We start from the raw sequence: 23,083 nt of genomic DNA on the forward strand, positions 1-23,083 counted from the left end.
TAGCTCAACAAAGTGGCTTATCAGGTGGAAATGTATAGCAGCCAAATAATCTAAACGCAGGCTTTCGAAAAGTGGAGGGGAAAAAATCGGAGGACCCGGAGAAAAATCCACGCGACCACGGGGAGAGAGAGAGACGTGCAAACTCCAAATGTGCAGCAGCAGGCGGCAGGGTCAGGATCAAACCCACGACCTCCTGTATACCGAGCGACATAGTTAACATCTCGTCACCGCGGCACCCCTATCCATAGTGATAGGTTTTTACCCTTTCAACTGGTACAAAAACTGACACCTGTATACAAGGCATCATGTTTGCAATAACCACAACACAAGCAGTCAAAATGCAAACAAGAAGAAACAACTCTGATGATGATAACGATATGCACTGTCCTTGAAGTTGATTGGTCCACACCCGAGACAGCTTTTCTTAGAGCCTAGTCTCCATTGGTGTTGGACCAGATGACGCCAAAAGGCGTACAACTCAAAGACAGCGCACCATCAGAGTATTGAGAGCTCGGGGTAAGCATTTACACTATGAGACCTCCTTATCCATTATGCAAACCTTTATGCCCGCCTGCCCGCTGTGTTCCCAGAACTTTCAGCTCAACGGGCCTCTCAACGACGCCCTCACCGTGGTGGAGGACGAGAAGTGGAAGCGAATTCGGAGCGTGCTCAGCCCCGTGTTCAGCACGGGGAAACTCAAGGAGGTGAACAGTGGAGGGGGTGCATGTTCGCATTCTGAATATTGCGGCACGTGCGTCGACAAGCTTTGTGCGCGAGAACCGCCGCCGTTTTATATTCGTCGTACGTAATGGGTTCGTGTCACCTCGCCCGCCCGCCCGCGTGCCAGCAGCCACTCGAGATGATATCATTGGCCGCAATATATCGATTCAACATTTTTACATACAGGTAGTCCCCGACTTGCGATGGAGATGCGTTACGACGACCCCATCATCGTAAGTCGAAAATATCGGAAGTCGGAGATGGCCTCGCCTACCCAGGAGTCTTAAAGAATGGTGCTAATTTAGCAAAACAGAGCAATTTATAGTACCGTATTGTATAAACTATATTCTGTATGTATGTATTAATTACAATACTGTATTGTACAGTCAAATGTAAAGTAAAAAAAACAAGGTAAATTCTTAGCCTATCTATGTGAACTGCAATTTAATAGAAAGTTTTTTTCAGGAAACAATCCTATCTGCTATAAAAAATTTTTAACATGCATTGGAACGTATCGTATCGTGGTAACCTTAAAATGAAATCGCTAAAGCTACGTATCATACATGCATTGAACGTATCGTAACGTATCATATTGTACTGTACTCACCAAGATTCTGTCTGTCGTCTGCACACTTGAACGATGTTAGGTTGTTGATGGCAATTTTGTCGTATCGCTATCGCCATCGTAAGATCGAAATATCGTAAGTCGGGGACTACCTGTATTTTATCTTTACACAAACGGCAGCTGACGTCAGTTACTCTCTCCACCACGAATAAGGAGGCAACGAATTAATTTTTTTTTAAATAACAAAAAATTACCGGGCAGTGATTCACCCCCGCGGAGATAACAGGATGAATTTGTCTTGACGGGAAAAAAAGTGCGGATGATAGAATGCCATTCCGCTCAGACGTATGGGGAAACGTATCGGACCCTGCAGCTGTTACTGGATAAATAGGAGTCGCGGATAATAGGGCCGCAATTAAGAGGATTTCTCCTGTAGGAAGTGGTTAATTTTGAAAGGTGCATTTGGCGGTGTGAGATGTAGTACTGATGCAACGGGTGCGTAGCGCTGCGACATGCTGTTGCAATTCTTAGAGGCAGATAGAAGATTCCATACGAACCGGTGGTGAGTGCCACTCATTTGGAAACTCGCCACCGACTGCACATCTTCCGAAAAAGAGCTTCATAGCTCATCGGATTTCTCCAGCATAAACAAAGATTATGATTTGTTCTAGATTTGAAGCTTTCGTGACTGCAAGGATTCATACTCTTAGTTCTTTCGGTAAAGTCACGTAGGTAAAAAATGAAATAAAAATGTATACAAAATAAAATAATAAAAAATAAAATTTTATAATTTTTTTTTTTCATTTTTTACCTACGTGACTTTACCGAAAGAACTAAGAGTATTATGATTTGTGTAACTGACAGCTTTAAAAGGTAAAAAAAAACCTATATTTCACAGGCGGTGTTTCTTTCAGGTGACGTTCCGGGCAATGGGCCTACTTCATAGCCCGTAAAAAAATGTGCCACTTTATATACGTTTCCTTTTAAGGCCACGGTGTTGTTATTGACTAACGTGCTAAGTTGTCGTTGTTAACTGTGCTTGTGTGCACGACCGCCTTGAACGCAGCGGCAGCAGCAGCAGCAGAATCACCGGATAATTTGTATCATGTCAAATGCATTTACCGCACAAGTTGACAGTTTTAAAACGTCTGTGTACACGGTGTGCGTCGCCGCGCATTTGCCGCACGTGTCTCAGTTGACACTGTGGGGCGCATTTGCAAACGAGGCGTTCCATCTCAAGGGCACTCTCCGCGGTGACACATTTTAATCAATCAATTAATGTTTGCTCGTTTAAAAATGTGAAAATTTGATCTCGTAGCACTTGCATCCCCCATGTATACATTTTGCGTTTGCTGAGAATACACCCATCGCGTAGCGCCGGAGAACAGACTGACTCACAGTGATTTTTATACACAGCCCTTTATCCACTGCTGGATGAAGGCCTCGCCGTGCCTCACACCAGGGTCAACTATTTGAACCAGGCCTGGGTCACCTCCCCTCCCCTCTCCCCCGCCCCCTTCTCCAACTTTCACTGACCAGCATTGCGAAGTATCGTCAAAACAAGCCCCGTCATCGAACACATACGCGTAATATTGTGTGGTGGTATAAGTACATTTTTATTTTAAAACGCCGAACAAATACTGCTACCTATAGAACGTGTTCACTTTCCTGTGTGGTCCTGTCAACTCGCAGGACGCCCGTTGTGCGCTAACATGGTGGAGTGTTTGTAACAAATCGCTCGTTACGCAGAGACAAGGGTCTAAGGTCTGTCTCGCCTGAGGCATGCGCTCTCTTTTTCAATCCGTCGTGCACAGTTTGTTGTCCTTCCCCCGCAACTCCGATCAGCACGGCCGGCTGTGCACGGTGCGAAAGAAGTTCAGCATACAGGGACTCTTCTACTTACGAACATTCCACGTACGAACTTTCAGAGATACGAACAAATCTGTCCGTATGTCCAGTTGCCTGTTCGGATCGAGAGTTGTAAGTTCAACCGCCGCGCAATGGTGGTGGTGACATCTACATTTGCAGAACACGAAGAACCAGCGGCATCTACATCTACAGGAGGTCATACAATTTTTAAAGCCATTCCCTGTGTTTAGTGTACACGCCGTAGAACATGTTTGGAATCGATAGTAAGTTGGACTTACGAACACATTGACTTACGAACAGATCTCTGAAACCTAACTCGTTCATAAGTAGAGGAGTCCCTGTACGGACATATACATATGCTTGTGAACATTATTGTCCAACAAGCTATGGGCCTTCTGGACCGCTGTGCAGGTAGACGTCTCTCTCTATATACTTAATTTGGAGCTTTCGTGACTGCAGGAATTACTCTTTGGTTCTTTTGGTAAAGTCACGTATAAAGAGAAAATAATAAATTAAATACTAGCATACTAGTATTTAATTTACTATGCTAGTATTTAATTTATTATTTTCTCTTTATACGTGTCTCTCTCTCTCTCTCTCTGCGTCTTCATCGGCGGAAGAATCGGCCCCCTGACGTGCTGCTGCCACCAATTTTTTCGGTCTTTTTTCGGTCTTGCTTCAGGTGTTCCCCATCGTCAAGCACTATGGCGACCTGCTCGTGCAGCAGGCAGAGTTGAAGTGTAACGCCGGCCAAAGCTTCGATGCAAAGAAGTGAGTGAATCGAGGAGTTCAAGCTCCCCAGGCCTCTTAGGGAGGCTGCCACAGCGGTGGTGAAATGGTTTAGTGCACTGGGCTCACAATCCGGAGTTCGCCGATTCGATTTTCTTTCTCCCCGCGCGGCGGTTGAAACGATGGCGCGCATTTCTCAAATCTCTCCCCCCTCACCCGGCAGTGTTCACCGCAGCCAATCGGCAATCCGCGTGTGGTGGGGTAAAGTGTGGGTATACCCAACTCTCTCCACACGTCTGGTCAACGTGGTAGGTGTGTGACGGTGGGAAGATGTTAACTACCTCGCCTGGTATGCAGGAGGTTGTGGGTTCGACCGTGATGCCTGTGTGTTTGGAGTTTGCATGTTCTCCCCCGTGGTCACGTGAATTTTTCTCCGGGGCTTCCGGTTTTCTCCTCATTCATAAACATGCATTTAGAGTGATTTGAAGCTTTCGTGACTGCAGGAATCCATACTCGAGTGCCCAAAACGTCGTGATTTATTTTATTTTATACCTACATTTAGAGTATTTGGCTGCAATAAATGACCACACGATGGGCTACTTCATTGAGCTATAATTTGTGATAGGTTGCTTCTAAAAAATAATTGTTCAGCTCAGTGGGCCTCACCTGGTAGAATAACAAATTGTTTAATAGTTTACTTCCGTGGAGTGGAGCAAATGCCCTCTGTGGGCACGCACTTCGTGGATGCTTACTCAGCCAGCAGTGCCATGAGTAAGCAATTGCAGGACTGCACCTTAGCCGTTACACAGCCTCTCCTTGCCAAGCGCTTAATTTAAATTTCAGAAAGCAACCTTGTTACGGGCACTTTGCCATGTGCCTGTGATGCCGTGGGCGAGATAAAGTTGTTTAAATAAAAGATTGTAAAATTGACACATTAGCATGCATTGCTCACACGTCACCAGTGAACCTCACGAAGACATGTAAATATTGTGTGCCAATATTTTGATAGCCTGGTTTTCTTTTTCTTCTCCCAGTCCTGTGCCAATCGTTTACGTAAATTGGCGTTCAGTGTTCAGCGCGGCGCATGCAAATCGATATTGAAATGATGATTTAAAATTTTTAAGTCAAGTAAAAGTGCTCAAACGAGCATTGTGCAGCACTTACGTCCTTAGGCGGCGGTGTCAATTCCACAATGCTATGGTGGAGGCCTGTCTTTCCATAGTCCACAACCATCCACAGCCATCCTGGCTCCTCCCACCCTCAACCAGTATATATACAAGGTCGGGTCTCTTGGGATTTCTCTTTACTTGATACAGCAATCGTGCTGTGACGGTTCCACCTGAAGACGGAAGCTTGTGTTGCCTTCGAAACGTCGTGATTTATTATTTTATTTCTATTATTTCTTCTATGATTTTTATTTATTTATTTTATTATCTATTTTTTACCTACGTGACTTTACCGAATCAACCTAAGAGTATGAATCCTTGCAGTCACGAAAGCTTCAAATATAGAATCCACAAGCACTGTTGACGCCCCACAATGTAGCCCTCACGAGATGGACCGTGCGGGGGTTGAGATTCTGGCCCGGTTGGGGGTTGAACTTAGCTGGTATTCAGGAGGTCGTGGGTTCGATCCCGACCATGATGCCTGCTGTATATCTGGAGTTTGCGTTGTCTGTCTCCTCGTGGTCACGTGGATTTTTCGCCAGGTCCTCCGGTTTTTCCCTCCACGTTATAAACATACGTTTAGAGTATTTGGTTGCTTTACATTTCCACGTGATAAGCCACCTTGTTGAGCCATCATTTGTGGCCGCTTCACGTCTGAATAAGAGCTATATAGCTCAGTGGGCCTTACCTGGTAAAATAAAAAAAAACTATTGTTTATTTTTAGTGTATTTGATCACCCCCCCCAGCCAGATCACAATATCGAAACTCTATTTAGGGAATTCCTACGCACAGCTCTTCTGTCAATCCACTGCTGGCTGAGGGCTCCCCATCACCCCCCCCCCCCACCATCCATATGGCTCATGGGGGATATTTGCCCGTACTTATTATTTATTATCCTTCACCGCGCTACTCTAAACTAAACTATTCGGCTTTTTTATTTTACCACGTAAGGCTCACTGGGGGCGGGTAGTATCTTTGTCTATTGTTTTTCACCCCCCCCCCACCCCGCAGGCTGCTGGGGGCGTACAGCATGGACGTGATCACGAGCACCGCGTTCAGCGCCGACGTGAACTCGCTGAGCAACGAGCACGACCCCTTCGTCGCCTACATCAACAAGCTGACGAAGCTGGGGATGTTCAACCCCCTGCTGCTGCTCGTCGGTAAGGGAGCGGCAGAGGTCGCAAACGGGTTTTGATTCCTTACCCGTACCCGTACCCGGCCGCACCAGGGTCGCAAATGGGTACCCGTACCCGGCCGGGTACGGGTAGCCGTTCCCTACCCGTACCCTACCCAAAATGAGTGACAAACGGTTACTCACCAGTGACTCACGGCCTACCTGTACCCGTACCCGGCCGCACCAGGGTCGCAAACGGGTACCCGTACCCAGCCGGGTACGGGTAGCCGGGTATCGGGTAGGGTACGGGTATCGGGTTCCCGGTTGCGACCTCTGGGGAGCGGCCAGCGTCTCGTTGGCGGTCCGAAAGCCGCGGGGGTTTCTTTTAACCGGCGCCCTCTGGGTGAAATCGCACCTCCGGTTGGTGCGGTTGGTTGGCTACGTGCGGTGCGAAAGAAGTTCAACGTACCGTTGGTCATTGATTATCCGGCGTGCGATTATCCGGCTTACAAAACCGCTCCAAATGGTGGAACCGGTCCGGCGATCGGCACCGTGTGCGTGGCAAAACAGAGTAGCTATGCTCGATTATCAGGGTTAAATATTACATACAGTATATTATACACTACATAAAAATTAAACGGTGAAAATACGGCACGTATATACATCACCCCGTGATGCAGTCTTCGAGATTAGAGTGGTAAGTACGGTACAGTAAACAGCAGAGGTGGGACAAAGTCATTGTTATGCAAGTCCAAGTCGAGTCGCAAGTCATCAAATTCATGACTCGAGTCTGACTCGAGTCCAAGTCACATGACTCGAGTCCACATCTCATAGGTGGGACAAAGTCATTGTTATGCAAGTCCAAGTCGAGTCGCAAGTCATCAAATTCATGACTCGAGTCTGACTCGAGTCCAAGTCACATGACTCGAGTCCACACCTCTGGTAAACAGTAACTTTTAAAAGTAGGATATTTATTTTTGTCTATTTGTATATTTATTCATGCCAATTGCAGATAGTAAACGAATTGAAAACACAAAAAACATAACACCTGAAAACTTAATTTCACGGAATAACGTGCAAAAATAAGCTATTTTAAACCACGATGATGTGATTATCCGGCGTTTTTGAAAATCCTGAGCCCTCTCTTCCCTGAAGCCGACGGATAATTGATGATCACCGGTACACACACACATACATGCGCCACCATATATAGCAAAACTATTTCAACTTCGGTCAAATCTATGCTTTTCATGGTAACAATCATTCAAGTACACAAAAAGGTAGCTTATGTAATGCCTGCCCATTGATATTGTACACACCCGTACCTTGGGGTCCATGGTCTGAACCTCTCATCCTGTTCGATATCCTTGGTTCGGACAAAGGGATTCTTGACGTTCACTTCACACAGAAACAATGTACAGGCAGTCCTCTACTTACGATGTGGATGCGTTACGACAACCCCATCGTAAGTCGAAAATATCGTAAGTCGAAGATGTTCCTAGCCTACCCAGGAGTCTTAAAGAATGGCGATAATTTAGCAAAACAGAGCAATTTATAGTAGCGTACTGTATAAACTATATACTGTGTGTATTTATTAATTACAATACTGTATTGCACAGTAAAATGTAAAGTAAAAAACAAGGTAAATTATTAGCCTACCTATATATATGAACTGCAATTTAATATAAAGCCGGGAGATGCGTACAGTACATCCCGCCAGCGTCCCAACGTACAGTATCGTACCTCGAACGCTGCTGCGTTTGCCTGCCGCGCGAAATAAAAAATATTTAACAATTTTGTCGTATCGCTATCACCATCGTAAGATGGAAATATCGTAAGTCGGACCGTCGTAACTCGGGTACTATCTGTACTTGGGTTGTGTCAACGATTTCCAAATGTTCCAATAACGTTTGAAGCTGTGTTAGATTATTTAGATTATTTTGGTGCTATGAATGTCCACGTGATGGGCCATTTTGTTGAGCTATCATTTGTGGTCAGGTCGCTTCAACAAAATAAGTGAATACCTCGATGGGCTTTGCCTGGTAGGATGGGGGTGGTTTAATTGTATTTTATGTGTTTGGGTGATTTATCCTTTTAGGTTCTTTCGGTAAAGTCACGTAGAAGGGAAATAATACAATAATAAAAATTTAACATAATAAATACAATTCTCACGACGTTTCAGCCACAACGCAAGCAGCCGTCCTCAGGTGAAGAACAGGTCTGTCGGAAAGACAGCGTCGGAAAGACAGCGTCTTTCCGACAGCCCTTTGCACGACTATCGTGTCTTTGTATTGTTGTTGTTGTAATGTTCTTACCCGCAACCGACTGGACATCTGTGAAAAAGAGCTTCATAGCTCATCGGATTCCTCCTACAGTCTACATATTCTGATACTGAAAAATAAAGATTCTCGTAGAACGACGCTACATAGGGGTAGGGGAAGTGATAGGAGTTGGGGTAGTGATAGGGGTTTGGGTAGTGATAGGGGCAGTGATAGGGGTTGGGGTAGTGATAGGGGTTGAGGTAGTGATAGTGATAGGGGTAGTGATAGGGGTTGGGGTAGTGATAGGGGTTGGGGTAGTGTTAGGGGTTGGGGTTAGTGATAGGAGTTGGGGGTGGTGATAGGGGTTGGGATAGTGATAGGGGTTGGGATAGTGATAGGGGTTGGGGATAGTGATAGGGGTTGGGGTAGTGATAGGGGCTGGGGTAGTGATAGGGGTTGAGGTAGTGATAGTGATAGGGGTAGTGAGAGTGATAGGGATAGTGATAGGGGTTGGGGTAGTGATAGGGGCTGGGGTAGTGATAGGGGTTGAGGTAGTGATAGTGATAGGGGTAGTGAGAGTGATAGGGGTAGTGATAGGGGTTGGGGTAGTGATAGGGGTTGGGGTTAGTGATAGGAGTTGGGGGTAGTGATAGGGGTTGGGATAGTGATAGGGGTTGGGGATAGTGATAGGGGTTGGGGTAGTGATAGGGGCTGGGGTAGTGATAGGGGTTGGGGTAGTGATAGGGGTTGGGATAGTGATAGGGGTTGGGGATAGTGATAGGGGTTGGGGTTAGTGATAGGAGTTGGGGATAGTGATAGGGGTTGGGGTAGTGATAGGAGTTGGGGGTAGTGATAGGGGTTGGGGTAGTGATAGGGGTTGGGATAGTGATAGGGGTTGGGGTAGTGATAGGGGCTGGGGTAGTGATAGGGGTAGTGATAGTGATAGGGGTAGTGATAGTGGTAGTGATGATAGTGATAGTGGTTATAGAGGTTGGGATAGTGATGGGGATGGTTATAGGAGTTGGGGTAGTGATAGTGATAGGGGTAGTGATATTGATAGTGGTTATAGAGGTTGGGATAGTGATAGGGGTAGTGATAGTAGTTATAGAGGTTGTTCGTAGCTGGAGGGCTCAGGACAGGGAGTAGCAGCAATAAAAGTTCCACATGAATCAAAAACATGCCTAATTCATTGCCGCTCAAGCAGCAGCAGCATCGCCGGCATGATTGGAGAGCAATCTCGCAAAGCTTCAAATGGGTGCCCACGTTTCGCTGGAGATTTACATCCGCCATCGGTCAGGTTGTTAGCAGGAAGCTCCTACCTCGAGCGAAAGTGCTGCCCGCTTCGGGGCCTGAAGAAGGCATCGTTACCGGGTGGCTGGCCACACACGTGGCTCCGACGTTCACACCCTGGACCCACTCACCCACCACCACCACCGGACCCCCGTGGGGCCGACCACGTTTCAAAATTGCCCCCGCGCGTTATCCCAGCCGGGGCCTGCGTCCACATTCTCATGACAGGCCCAAGGCGTCGTTACCGGGTGGCTGGCCACACACGTGGCTCCGACGTTCACCCCCTGGACCGACCCACCCACCCACCACCGCCGGACCCTCGCGTGCCGACCACCTTTCAAAATTGCCCCCGCGCGGTATCCCAGCCGGGGGCCGGCGTCTCTCCATCCCCGGAAGGGCTTGAGAGAGACAGTGCCGAGTGGGGAGGCAGACACCCTCGCTGCCGTGCGCTCGCCGCACGGCTCTCTTATCAAAATACGGCCCACGTTGCAAGTTCCACGCGATAAAATACTTCCGGCGCCATCTGTTTGCATCGTGCCTCCCCGTGCCTGGGCTTGCGGCGCTGTGGCTGTAAATTTTTCTTTGTTGTTGGCGAGGGGGGGGGGTTCATTTGTTAGCATGACCCGCTCACAAGCAGCCGAGGTGAGGCAAAAGTCAGGCGTTGGGCTCTCGGTGAAAGGGTCATGTTGCGTCAGAAGCGGATCTGGAAATTTCCCAAGTAGTGGTGGTGGGGGGGGGGTGTTGGCGGTGTTAAAACATTTTTTTCCAGATTTTCTACATAGGGCCCTGAAGTAATCGTGCAGCAACAAGAAAACGTTGAACGAATATTGCATCATCCAAGATGAGTGCACCAGCAATGTCATAAAGCGCAATGGTAGCCAGGGGCAAACATAAAAAAAGAAAGGCTGTGGTACGCTACACTGACATTGGCTCAAGTAAAAAAAAAAGGCCAACGTCTTTTAAGTGTCCCCATGCTCATGCTTAGATGAGCATCGTGTAGTGCTCATTTCTCCCATTGGCCCCCGAGTCATCGGAAAGAAACTCCACATTCTCATGGCAGGCCCGAGGCTTCTCCCACAGGTCGGCCTATATTTACGTCCAGAACGTATTTCCGTCTCAAAAATTCAAATATGTTTTTCGTCCATGCTCTTCGGTTTTTTGGTAAAGTCACGTAGGAAAAAAATAATAATAATAATAAGACAGTAAATCTAGCTGTGACGGTCCCACCTGATGACGGAGACTTGTGTTGCCTCCGAAACGTCGTGATTTATATTATTTTATTTCTATTATTATTTCTATTATTTTTTATTATTATTTTTTTTACCTACGTGACTTTACCGACAAACCTAAGAGTATGAATCCTTGTAGTCACGAAAACTTCAAATCTAGAATGTATTTAGTCCCATCGGCCCGTTGGGTCTGTCGACCAGTATTATCAAGCAGCATTTGTTAAAGCAAGAAAAGTCTGGTCCGGTTTCCAAGGCTTCTAATGAGTCTCATCAGCAAAGTCGGCCTCGTTTAACAAATGCTGCTGGGACAACAGATGTTTTTAGCAAGAGCACTCCGTATAAGCAATGAATCCGATGCAAACTCATTCATGCGTTGCCGGGGAGCACTGTGTCATTAAAGCAAATGTGCTATTTATATGTTTTGTTTTGTTTACAGCTACCGATTTGAAATGGGTTCTAACCAAACAGTGGAGAAAGGTTTGGCACAACTGTACTGCCCGTTAAAAGCCACTGTAGCAATCGGCTAATTCGATCGTACATCAGCGACTTAAAATTATGGCCTTTGGAGCAGAATGAATTAATATTCGGTATGCCGAATAAACCATAACAGCTGTTGGGCCAATGGTTAGTTGACTATTTTCACCAAGGAGCCTGGCTCAGCCCTGTGGGTCTGATTAGCTTCTGAGCCATTGTGGATGTCACGGGATTTAAAATGAAATAATAATGGTAATGGTAGGTTGGAAGTTAAAGAAATAAAATAGAAAAATCTCATTGGGAATAGCAAAGTTATCAGATGTAAAATGCCAATCACGTTAAATGCGTACGGCTTTTTTTTGCGTTTAGTTTGTTGTCGTTTCCCTGCACTTCCCATTGGCGCGATAGCTACGTATGGTGCGAAAGAAGTTCAACGTATGTTCCATACATGCTTCGGGTCCCCTCGAATTTCCGATGCACGTGGAATCGGCCGCCGGTTCTAATACACACTACGGGCGTGGCCGTTGAAACAAAAGGGGGTCAAGTTTCTCAATCCCTCCGCCCGCCTCCGTCCACCCGGCAGCTATAAATGGGTAACACCACAGGTCGTCCATGATCGGCAGGTCGCATGTGTTGGGGCAAGGAAGTTGGCTACTTACGCTTCTTACAAGACGTCTTGACAGAGTGGAAGTGTAGGCCAAACTAGCCTTTTAGTGGAGGCACTTCTACCAGAAATGACTTTCAGGGCTGCACGTTTACCTCTTCATTCACGTTGTCTGTGCTTTGGGGATCGGCCGTCACGTTTGATAATAGTACTCAAACTATTTTCTTTATTTTACCAGGTAAGGCACACTGAGCTGCGTGGCTCTTTTTCAGAAGCGACCTGGCCACCACAAATGATGGCTCAATGAAGTGGCTTGTCATCACGTGCAAATTTCTAGCAGCCAAGCACTCTAAACGCAACGCCAATTCTAAATGTGGAGAAACGAAATGGAGGACCCGAAGAAAAATCCACGTGATCTCCAAATATACAAGCATCAGAGTCGGGATCGAACCCACGACTCTCCTGCACACCAGGCGAGAAAGTTAACATCTCGCCACGGTGGTGCCCCAGTAGCTGGATCGATAACCAGGAGGTACAACTGTGCATACGCGTGCATCGGTGCGATGCTCTTTCTCACGTTGCGTTTATCCCCTCGCGGCGCAGTATTCTTCCCGGCCGTCACCCCGCTGCTGGTCCGGATGAACGTCAGCATGTTTCCCAATGACGTCTTATCCTTCTTCATGTCCAACCTGCAACGCCTGAAGAATGAACGTCGCAAGGGCGAGCACACGGTACGTCATGGGTCAGCCCAGTGAAAACAAGTAAACCCGTAAAAACAAAGTGTTTCACTATAAATCCTTTATATGCGTGGCGGCTAGAGTCTTCTCGTTCTCTGGCTTGAGATGGCTGCCACCTATGGGTCAGATGATTGTCTGCCAGTATTAAGCAATTGGTCATTAAATATTTAATTTTTTTTGCCTAAAAGTGTAAAATTTTGGGAATTTTTTTTCACGAAAATTAATTGTCTCGCACAACGAGTCTGTGTGGAAAATGTCAGCTCGATTGGATCACGGGAAGTGGGTTAAAAAACGACCGAAAGATTTGCACGGTCGTAAGCAAGCAAGCACGCAAGCAAGCACGCAAGCAAGCAAGCGAACTTAATATAAAGGATTTTTTTAAAAATGGAACGTTGGGTCAACGTTGGGTCAACGTTGGGTCAACGTTGGGTCAACGTTGGGTCAACGTTGGGTTGGCTACCTACGGTCCGAAAGAAGCTCAACATGCATACATAATGCCCACATAGTAGTGCTGAGTTCAACTTGTGCTGCACAACGACAGCTGCCACATGGGAGTCCCCTAGGCTTAACAAACAGCAGGGCATCGGAGGAATGATTGAGATGTGACGTAATGATGCATTGAGTTCGCGGTGAATCGTTTAAGCACGCTCTAAATGCACAGCCGTACATTTGTCCACGTGAATTTTCCTTTCGTAGCTCGGCACGACTACATTCAACACGAGAGACTAATGACAATTGTGCACTGAAAAATCCGCACCGTGTCAACGAAGACAAACGGCCGTTCACGTTTCATTTGTACGCGGCGCGGCAAAACTCTCTTCTGTAATATTAATTAGGCGCCGCGAGCGTAGCGCGACGGAACGCATCGCGCATTTCGAATGCTTTTTGTTTTAAATCTCCACGGTGCAGTTTGCAAACGTTAATAAGGAGGTCGGAATTCAAATAATCGTCGCGCGCGCACGCGTTCCCGTTGCTACGCTGTGTGCCGACGTTTTAAATCTTAAAGATACGGCTGCAAAGGGAAGACCCGGCTGCAATTGCGCGATATACGTAAATTGCCCCGAGTGTGGCATTAAGCGATATCGAGGGTGGATGTAACTGCACGAACGGGGAGCAGCATCGTGCCCGTAATTTTGAGGGCCCAGTCAGCGGGGCGGGGGGACCAGTAGTGATGTGATATCACGACGAATATTACAATTTTGATATGTGGAAGCCACGGAGCGGGAGATCTGCCCCGCGCATGTTGTGCACGTGTGGACACCCATCGGTGGCTGTGATTCTGTGATTCCGCCCCACAGGACAGGGTGGACTTCCTACAGACCATGGTCGATGCTCAGATTTCTGATTCGCTGTTGGACGAGCACGGTGGCATCATCCCGTACAAAGGTAAAACGGCCATGTCCAATTTGAAAGCAAAACATCGAGCAAACATGAAAAATATATGTATATATTTTTTTTACTTTCATTGAAATGTACAGTGCCATGCAGCGTCGCATAATTCCGACTCGCTGGGAACTGGCGGATATGTGGTCATAGTCGGATATGTGTACGCCTGTACAAAGTCACGGTGCGCAGGTAAGTTACCGGACAGCACTAACAGCGCGCGTGGATCTGCAGCGGCGGCGTGCGATACGAGCGGACTTGCGAGCGGCTGTACGAATTTACGGTTACGCCACGTGACCCGGCATGTCCGTCCGTCCGTGCGTCCGTCTGTCCGTCGTGCCTTGGCGGATTGCAGCGCTGACGGACAGCGAGATCTTGTCCCAGGCGATGGTGTTCCTCCTGGCGGGCTACGAGACGACGGCCGTGACACTCACCTACATCGCCTACAACCTGGCCGTGCACGCGGACGTGCAGGACAAGCTCTTCGAGGAGATCGATGCCACGTTGCCGCCAGAGGTCGGTCATCAAAACAACATTGCCCAGCTGCGGCGTTGTGTACAACATTCATCCGGCGCGTGTCGTGACGGGCACTGCACGATCCGACACCGTGTTTGTGAATACGTTCTAAGGTTGCGCTCGTTAGACACAAAGTGCTTGCCACAATTGAACCACAATACCTCGCTGACCTTGTCAAGAAACATAAACTATCACGCAAACTCCGGTCATACTCGCTGCAGCGGATTGTGGCTAGCCGTCGAACAAAGATGGTCACCGCATCACACGCTTTCAGATGCGCTTCTGCGGCCGTCTGGAACGCTCTTCCTTCCGATATCAGGAAGCCACTGGAGTTATGCGCTTTTAAATATAGATTGAAAAGTCATTTCTTTAGAACTGCTTTTTGTGTTTAGTTTGTCCTTCCCCCGCACCTCCGATTAGCACGGTTGGCTATGTATGGTGTGAAAGAAATTCCACATATATCATCATCTCCTTTGTTACCTCATGTCGTACCAATTTTTCTCTAACCAGTGGAAGGCCTGTGCTCATGTTTGGGGAGCGGTAGTGAGTTCGATTCCTGCCTATGGCCAACACTGGTCACGATTATGTGAACCGATCCTGGGCCTCTCGTATGTCGACTCAGCCTCAAATGAGCATCTGGTGCGGTGCGTTAAACATCGCCACTGGGGAGACAGAGGCGGTCGGGCGTGGTGTTGGCCACTCACCCCCTCGTGTGCCGTGCCAGCCTTCATAGGTGCTACTCGCTAACAGCACTTGCCCCAACAGTCTGTTGAAGCTATACAGGGGATTGGGTGGGGGGTTATTTGACTTTGTTTGTGACTTTACAGGAGGAGGTCACCTATGAGAAGGTGTCCCAGCTGCCTTACCTGGACATGGTGGTTAGTGAGTCTCTGCGTCTGTACCCGCCAGCCGGGAGGCTGGAACGTATAGCAAAGATGGACGTGGAGCTGGGAGGCATCCCTGTTCCCAAGGGCACGGTCATCGGCATTCCCGTGTTTGTCATTCACCGTCACTCGGAGCACTGGGATGACCCCACGGCGTTCCGGCCTGAACGGTAATAACTCGCCGCCGGTCCGACTGCGTAGTTTTTGTCGGTTTAGCCGGGCGGCGGTGTTGGCTGCGCTCCTGCAACGTGGCTAACCTGTGATCCGGTGCTGTGGAGGCAGCAGCAGCAGCGAGGTTTGGTGGGTCATGCACGGATGTTGTGAAACTCCGCATGGATGTTGTGAAACACCGGCCCCCAAGGATGAAGCGTTGCAGCAAAGTGTGTGGGCCAATTTGTTTTTCTTCTGCGAGTGCAAAACAACGTATTTTGTGGCGAGGTTTATCGGGAGCTCACCTATACCACTAAGGTCTTCATTATTTTTTTCCCCCCTCAATGCCGTTTTGAAATCTCTCTTGATTTTACAAACCGTAAATGTACGTGTCGACCACAGGCACAATTTAGCATTGTGATGAAGGAACAAATAAACGATATCACGTTGGAATTTACAGTGGAAGCTTTAAACAAGTCCCATTTTGTTCTAGATTTGAAGCTTTCGTGACTGCAAGGATTCATATTCTTAGGTTTTTTTGGTAAAGTCACGTAGGTAAAAAATTTAAGTTAATAAAAGCAAAATAAAATAAAAATCTAAATCACGACGTTTCGGAGGCAACACAAGCTTCCGTCTTCAGGTGGAACCGTCACAGCACGATAGCTGTATCAAGTAAATGAGAGATTACAAGAGATACTACTCCGTATATATACTGGTTGAGAGGGGGGGATGGGCCAGGAATGGCCCACTTTTTATTTTTATGGTAAGGTGCGGCTTGAGACTATGGCTAGACTACATAACAAAGGACTGAGCCTTTATTATGGTGAGGTGCGGCTTGAGACTACGGCCAGACTACATAACAAAGGGCTGAGCCTTTATTATGGTGAGGTGCGGCTTGAGACTACGGCTAGACTACATAACAAATGACTGAGCCTTTATTATGGTGAGGTGCGGCTTGAGACTACGGCTAGACTACATAACAAAGGGCTGAGCCTTTATTATGGTGAGGTGCGGCTTGAGACTACGGCTAGACTACATAACAAATGACTGAGCCTTTATTATGGTGAGGTGCGGCTTGAGACTACGGCTAGACTACATAACAAATGACTGAGCCTTTATTATGGTGAGGTGCGGCTTGAGACTACGGCTAGACTACATAACAAAGGGCTGAGCCTTTATTATGGTGAGGTGCGGCTTGAGACTACGGCTAGACTACATAACAAATGACTGAGCCTTTATTATGGTGAGGTGCGGCTTGACACTACGGCTAGACTACATAACAAATGACTGAGCCTTTATTATGGTGAGGTGCGGCTTGAGACTACGGCTAGCCTACATAACAAACTGCTGCAAATGAGACCGAGCCTCTGCCATGTTGTTGATCTCGATTTCGGACAGATTCAGCAAGGAGGCCAGAGAGCAGAGGGATCAGTACTGCTATTTGCCATTCGGCGCTGGGCCCCGAAACTGCATTGGGATGCGTTTTGCTCTCATCAACGTCAAGATCGCCATCGTGAGCCTGCTGAGGCGTTTCACATTGGTCACTTGCCCAGAGACAAAGGTAAGAAAGAGTTCGATTTTAAACAAGTTAAATCTTACCACAGTGTTGTAGACCACATGCAACTTTGCCAGTTATATAACCTAAAATTTCAACACCCCCCCGCTCCCGCCACCGCCCCCACCTTTGTGGGCAGCAGCACACATTCACGGGCGTGAAAAGAATCTGCAAAAAATACACTTTCAATTTTCATGAACTACGGACGGCCTAATGCAATTTCACTTGCCGCTGTGTTGGAATACAGCTGACAGGATTATATAGATATTTTGGGACGAGTTCCTGATATTTGGATTTACGAGAAAAAAAAAATCTGAAAATCGGGTTTGCAGATTAAATTTAGGACGATCTGAAAATAATAATTGGTTTTGGATTGATCCGAAGTTATGACGACACAAGAAGTGATGTCACGTTCGTGGTGTTACTTCCATGATGCATTTCCTGCCGAAAACTGCCCTCTCGCAACATAATTTCGACAAAACATGGCTCAAAATGTTGTCAAAATTATTTAAATGTACAAAATGTTGACGTTGAGATTATTGCTTTACTGAGCAAGCCTTGTGTTAAATTTTTAAATGGAACGATTAACGTCTCCAGTTATTTCATTTAGTGTCATTTGAATCTGATATAAGGTCTGAAATCGGCCTTAAAAATCTAAACAAATCTGGTATCCGAAAACAACCCCAATCTGAAACAACTTCATAAAATACATATACACATCTTGTGATCTAAAATAAATGGATCACGTTTTCTTTCAGTCGCGCAGACAATTTCGACGTACAGTCACACACTCCTACTTTTACAGGGCCCAAGTGAATTCATTGCGAGTGTGTTCTGCTTTGTTTTTCATTATCGCCTCTTGCAGATTCCGGCTGAAATTGGCATAAGAGGACTACTCGAGCCGAAAGAACCCATCATCTTAAAGTTTGCTGAAAGAAAGAAGACCAATCAAGATTGATAAAAAGTTTATTCAAAAGGAAACCAATTTTAATACAGAATAGCTTTTCTTATTAACTTACATAATAGACTTGATTACTCTGGCCGTGATATGGAAATTCAATTAGGCACTTCTGCTGTGATAATGTAGCTAGCTGGTAGGCCTGACTGTTTACTCAATCACGCAGCTGTGATGTTGGCAGCGTTATTTTTGTCATCATCAACTGTGTAATAACCTTTGGAGAAATTCGACTGCTGTGGAAACATTATCGTCTGATTTTAAGAGTTTTAGAAATGCGTTCAACAGCCTTGCAGATCAGTTTAACACGTAGGCTTTCGCGACCAATATTATTCATAATCAACGTTTTTGGTTTTAGATCGCGTTATTTATAAATGTGTCGTAACCCTCCACCACCCGACACGGCGAATTGCCCGATGATGCTGGATGCAATTACCAGCGAAACGTCGTACTCAAATTGTAAATGTTGTGGTTTCACGCTTCAACACACCGGTGGGCTAAAGCAGTGAACTATTTGTCTTTTGTCAACGTGACACTTTTTTACTGATTGGCCGTGTCGGGTGGTGGAGGGTTACGACACATTTATAAATAACGCGATCTAAACCCAAAAACGTTGATTATGAGCCTAGCAGATGTAACCCCGAGGTAATTCTGATGTACGTTTGCTCATTTTGCTCGGGAGTATTATTGCGGTAATGTATGTGGGGGGGGGGGGGGGGGAGCAGCGGCACTGCAGATTGCGCGCTGCGCTGTGAACCCGGCAACATGAGCTCGATCCCAAGTCATGGCCAGTGTGGTGAAGTATGACTATAAAAGAAAGATCCCCCATATAGCCTTAACAGACTGTAGGGGCAAGTGCTGTTAGCGAGCACCTGTGAAGGCTGGAACGGTACACGAGGGGGTGGGTGGCCAGCACCACGCCCGACCGCCTTTGTCTCCCTAGTGGCAATGTTTACACACCGCACCAGGTACTCATTTGAGGCTGAGTCGACCTAGGGGAGGCCCGGGACCGGTTCAGATAAGCGTCACTGGTGTTGGCCGTGAGCGGGAATCGAACCCGTGTCGCCGGGTTCATAGCGCAGCGCGCTAACCGCTACACTACCGCTCCCCACCTGACTATAAACAGCCCCCATGACAAACACCGTGCAAAAGTCTTCCTCCAGCATTGGATTGACAAAGTGCTGTCAAAGATTAGTCGTATGATTATTATTCTATGCCACATTCTAAAGTGGTGGTGTTTAATGGGTGTAGTTGACAGTGTAAACATATGTAATTAACATGATTTATGTTGGGAATAGGGTTTTCCCCCATTTTTTCTGGCAACACAACTGAAACCTTTTTTTTACAAGGAACCGTGTCTGCAACATCGGTGGCGAGTGATATTTGAACATATTCCGAGCCTCCCCGTCCCCCCTTCTCCAAACCGCACCGAGCAACGTGAAGTCTGGTGAAAACAAATCCCCATGATGCACGGTGTGTGGAAGCCTTCAACTAGCAGCGGATTGACAAACACATACACATCAGGAATTGATGACCCTTGAAAATGTATGAACACGCTGGGTCACTTAGATTTTTACGAGCGCATTGATTTAACATTAGCAATCTTTTATTATGAGTATTTTGCGTAAAATATCAAGTGTACCGTATGGATATGGTATTTCCCTTTAAAATATACCGCTTTTGTGTGTGCGTAATGTACTTTGAATAAATCATGGTAAAATTAAGATTCCGCGTTTTTTTTTTTTATTCATCTTCGGAACGTGAGATGCTCTGATGTTAAGGAAAAACCTGCAATCCAGACTACTCGAAAGAGACCTGTTGAAACAATTCAGCCCAAGTGGTGGACATAATGAGTTTATGTATGTATTGTATGTTGAACTTATCCACGTGCGTAAGCCAACCGTGCAAATTGGAGTGTGCAGGAAATTCAAATTCACAAGGGCCTATTGGGCTAGAAGGGGCCCAGACCCTGGACTACGAAAACTTGGGGATATTTGGGGGACTCCATTTAAATCCTTGGACCAGAGGCCATGTCGAACCTGCTTCTCTTTTGTAAACTCCATTTTCATTGTCTTGGTATTGTTTTATCGCGTTACATTATTCTCACGTAACTTGCACAAATCGAATAATTATTTCGCGCACAATCAGATGCGACGTATTTTGAGCGTGACAGTTAAATCTACAGCCAATATTGTCTGCATTGTAAGATTCAGAATCGGAATGTATGGATGTTCAAGTATTTTTTTATACCGTACATAGCCTACCGTGCTAATCAGAGGTGCGTGGGAAGAACAAAAAACTAAACACATTTAGACTGGAGGAGGAATCCGATGAGCTATGAAGCTTTTTTCCACACATGTCCAGTAGGGTCAAGGGGTCAACAACGTTACATCAACAAACAATACAAACAACGATTTGAGTGCAAAATAGAGAAAAGGTAGTTAAATTTTGATTTAAAGCTTTCGTGACTGCAGGGTTTCATCTTCTTGGTTCTTTCGGTAAAGTCACGTAGAAGGGAAGTAATAAAATAATAAAAATAAAACAATAAAATAATTCTCACGACGTTTCTGCCACAACGCAAGCAGCCGTCCTCAGGTGAAGACGGCTGCTTGCATTGTGGCCGAAACGTCGTGAGAATTATTTTATTATTTTTATTATTTGATTACTTCCCTTCTACGTGACTTTACCGAAAGAACAAAGAAGAAAAAAGGTAGTCAGTAAGTCACCAAACATAAATAAAGAAAGTATTTAAGTATTGCATAAGTACACACATTCCTGTCGGATGTTGGGGGGTGAGGTATAATCTGGTAGGTTTGGGTGTGTGACCACAATTGTGAAACCTTACTGACACCGGTTGTAAGTGTTTGGGTGTGTCTTACTTTATGAGCATTTTGCAACGATGTTTTTTTGTAAAATAAAGCGATCATAAATATGTGTCACGTTTCCTGTTTTACAACAGTAAAGCTTTTTTTGTCTATTTGTATGTGTTTCTCTCCTTGTGATGTGACTTTGTAGAATGAACGTTGAGATTTATAAGTGGAACGGGATGACCATTTGGTCTGAATTGGTTTGTAATAAGGTATGGCACTGATAATAATTTGATTTCTAACTTAGGGGCCGTCCATAAATGACGTCACGCGATTTTAGACTGTTTTGGACCCGCCTCCCCTAGTCACACGGCGTCACAAAAAGTCAGACCCCCCCCCCTCAAATATGACGTCACAAAGCTCTGCCCCCCCCCCCCCAAAAGAAATAAAACATGCTTATGTTTTATTTTTATTATTTTATTATGTTATTTTTATTACGGAAATAATAAAATACTAATGAAAAAGTATTATTTTATTATTATTTTATTATTTCCCTTCTACGTGACTTTACCGAAAGAACCAAGAATATTGAAGGGCTGTTTGTTATCTTGCTGTGGGTCTGGGACTGTTTTATTGTTCTTTATCTTTGCCGCCTTGGTCGATCGTGATAAATCGATGTTATATAAATCATGTATTTATTTATATTGATTTAAGGAATTGATTACCATGTTCTCTAATATTTTTTAGCATTCCTATCATTTTTTTCTCTTCATGTATTGTTTACTGTCGTAACTTGTTGACCCCCCCCCATACTGGAATATATTTTTTTAAGAGCTTCATAGCTCATCGGATTCCTCCCGCAGTCTTAAATGAAAGATTGTGATTGGCCGATTGATTGAGTGGCGGTGACGTCACTCGCGCGAGCCACGTCTTCTCAGTTTGGCGGGAAACGCGAGAGCTGTCGCCAAGGCAACGGACGTGCGTTTAACCCCGTGCATTCCTTTACATGAAAACAATTTAAACAACAAAATATTTATGAAGTAATCTTGTGATTATTATTAGTGTTTGCATACCGTGACTCTGTTGTGTATGTCGTAAGTTATAAACGGCGAGATTTTTTTCCATAGCTGTGTTTGTATATGAAGCTGTAAATACAATTACATTGGCTGTTGTAAGTATCGAGCATATTAAAAACTATTCTTTACGATATTGGAGACAATACGTACTTTAAACCTTGCTGCATTTTAATACGGTGGTCGTTAAACAAATGTTTCCTCATTTTTACTTCTAAATATAAAGGGACGTTTCCCTTCATGAGTTTTATGCAGCTGGACAAATCACTTTAAATGCTAATGTTTTTACCTCACAACAGCAGTGCATCTACCGTAACCGAATTTAAACTTAAGTCTCGACAGCACTTTGAGGTAACTTTTCTGAAGCTCGTTCTTAAACGTGGCATTCTTGTTCACCTAGCCTGGCACAAGCACCGTCATTCCCACTTGGTGGTGGCGAATGGCATCTGTGTGTATACACAATAAGTAAGATATAATATATAACTATAGCCTATACGAATAATATATGTGACGTGCATTTTCTGTAATCTATAAGGCTTACTATATTGGTTATATTTGATTTATATGACTAAACGATCCGTACAACCACCAATTGCACATCTTCTACGTGTTGGGCAGTACAAGCAAAGGTCCATCGTTGTACCGTACTCATCTATGCTCTCGTATCCGCGCTCAACACGCAATGACCAGCGTGGTGAAGTATTGCACGATTAGCAAATCGTCTGTGCAACGCTTCGTCCAGTAGTCTATTGACGAAAGCGTGCCTGTCAACCCCTTATCAATGCCCCTACATTATTACAGATAAATTCAGAGATTATTGGTTACCCCGTGTCCCCTTATAAATCTCAATGTGCATCCTACAAAGTCCCATCACAAAGGAGAAACACAAATAGACACTCACCACTAAATACCTGTCAACCCCTTATCAGTGCCCTACATTATTACAGACCAAATTAGACATTCTTGGTTACCCCGTGACCCTTATAAATCTCAACGTTGATC

At 45.7% G+C, this 23,083-nt stretch overlaps 1 protein-coding gene across 1 annotated transcript in view; it reads left to right on the forward strand.

Moving 5' to 3' along the window:
- LOC144944522 (cytochrome P450 3A56-like) overlaps positions 1-18,632 on the forward strand; it is a 30,027-nt gene extending 11,395 nt beyond the window's left edge. The window contains exons 6-14 of the mRNA XM_078872745.1: positions 591-704; positions 3,837-3,925; positions 6,061-6,209; positions 12,625-12,752; positions 14,057-14,144; positions 14,497-14,657; positions 15,485-15,711; positions 17,090-17,252; positions 18,112-18,632. Of these exons, the coding sequence (XP_078728871.1) occupies positions 591-704; positions 3,837-3,925; positions 6,061-6,209; positions 12,625-12,752; positions 14,057-14,144; positions 14,497-14,657; positions 15,485-15,711; positions 17,090-17,252; positions 18,112-18,204 (1,212 nt within the window). The 3' untranslated portion in view covers positions 18,205-18,632. The remainder of the gene's footprint in view (positions 1-590; positions 705-3,836; positions 3,926-6,060; positions 6,210-12,624; positions 12,753-14,056; positions 14,145-14,496; positions 14,658-15,484; positions 15,712-17,089; positions 17,253-18,111) is intronic.
- The last annotated feature ends 4,451 nt before the right edge of the window (positions 18,633-23,083 follow it).

The sequence above is a fragment of the Lampetra fluviatilis genome, chromosome 35 (assembly GCF_964198595.1).
Source record: "Lampetra fluviatilis chromosome 35, kcLamFluv1.1, whole genome shotgun sequence".
Taxonomy (NCBI): Eukaryota; Metazoa; Chordata; class Hyperoartia; order Petromyzontiformes; family Petromyzontidae; genus Lampetra; species Lampetra fluviatilis.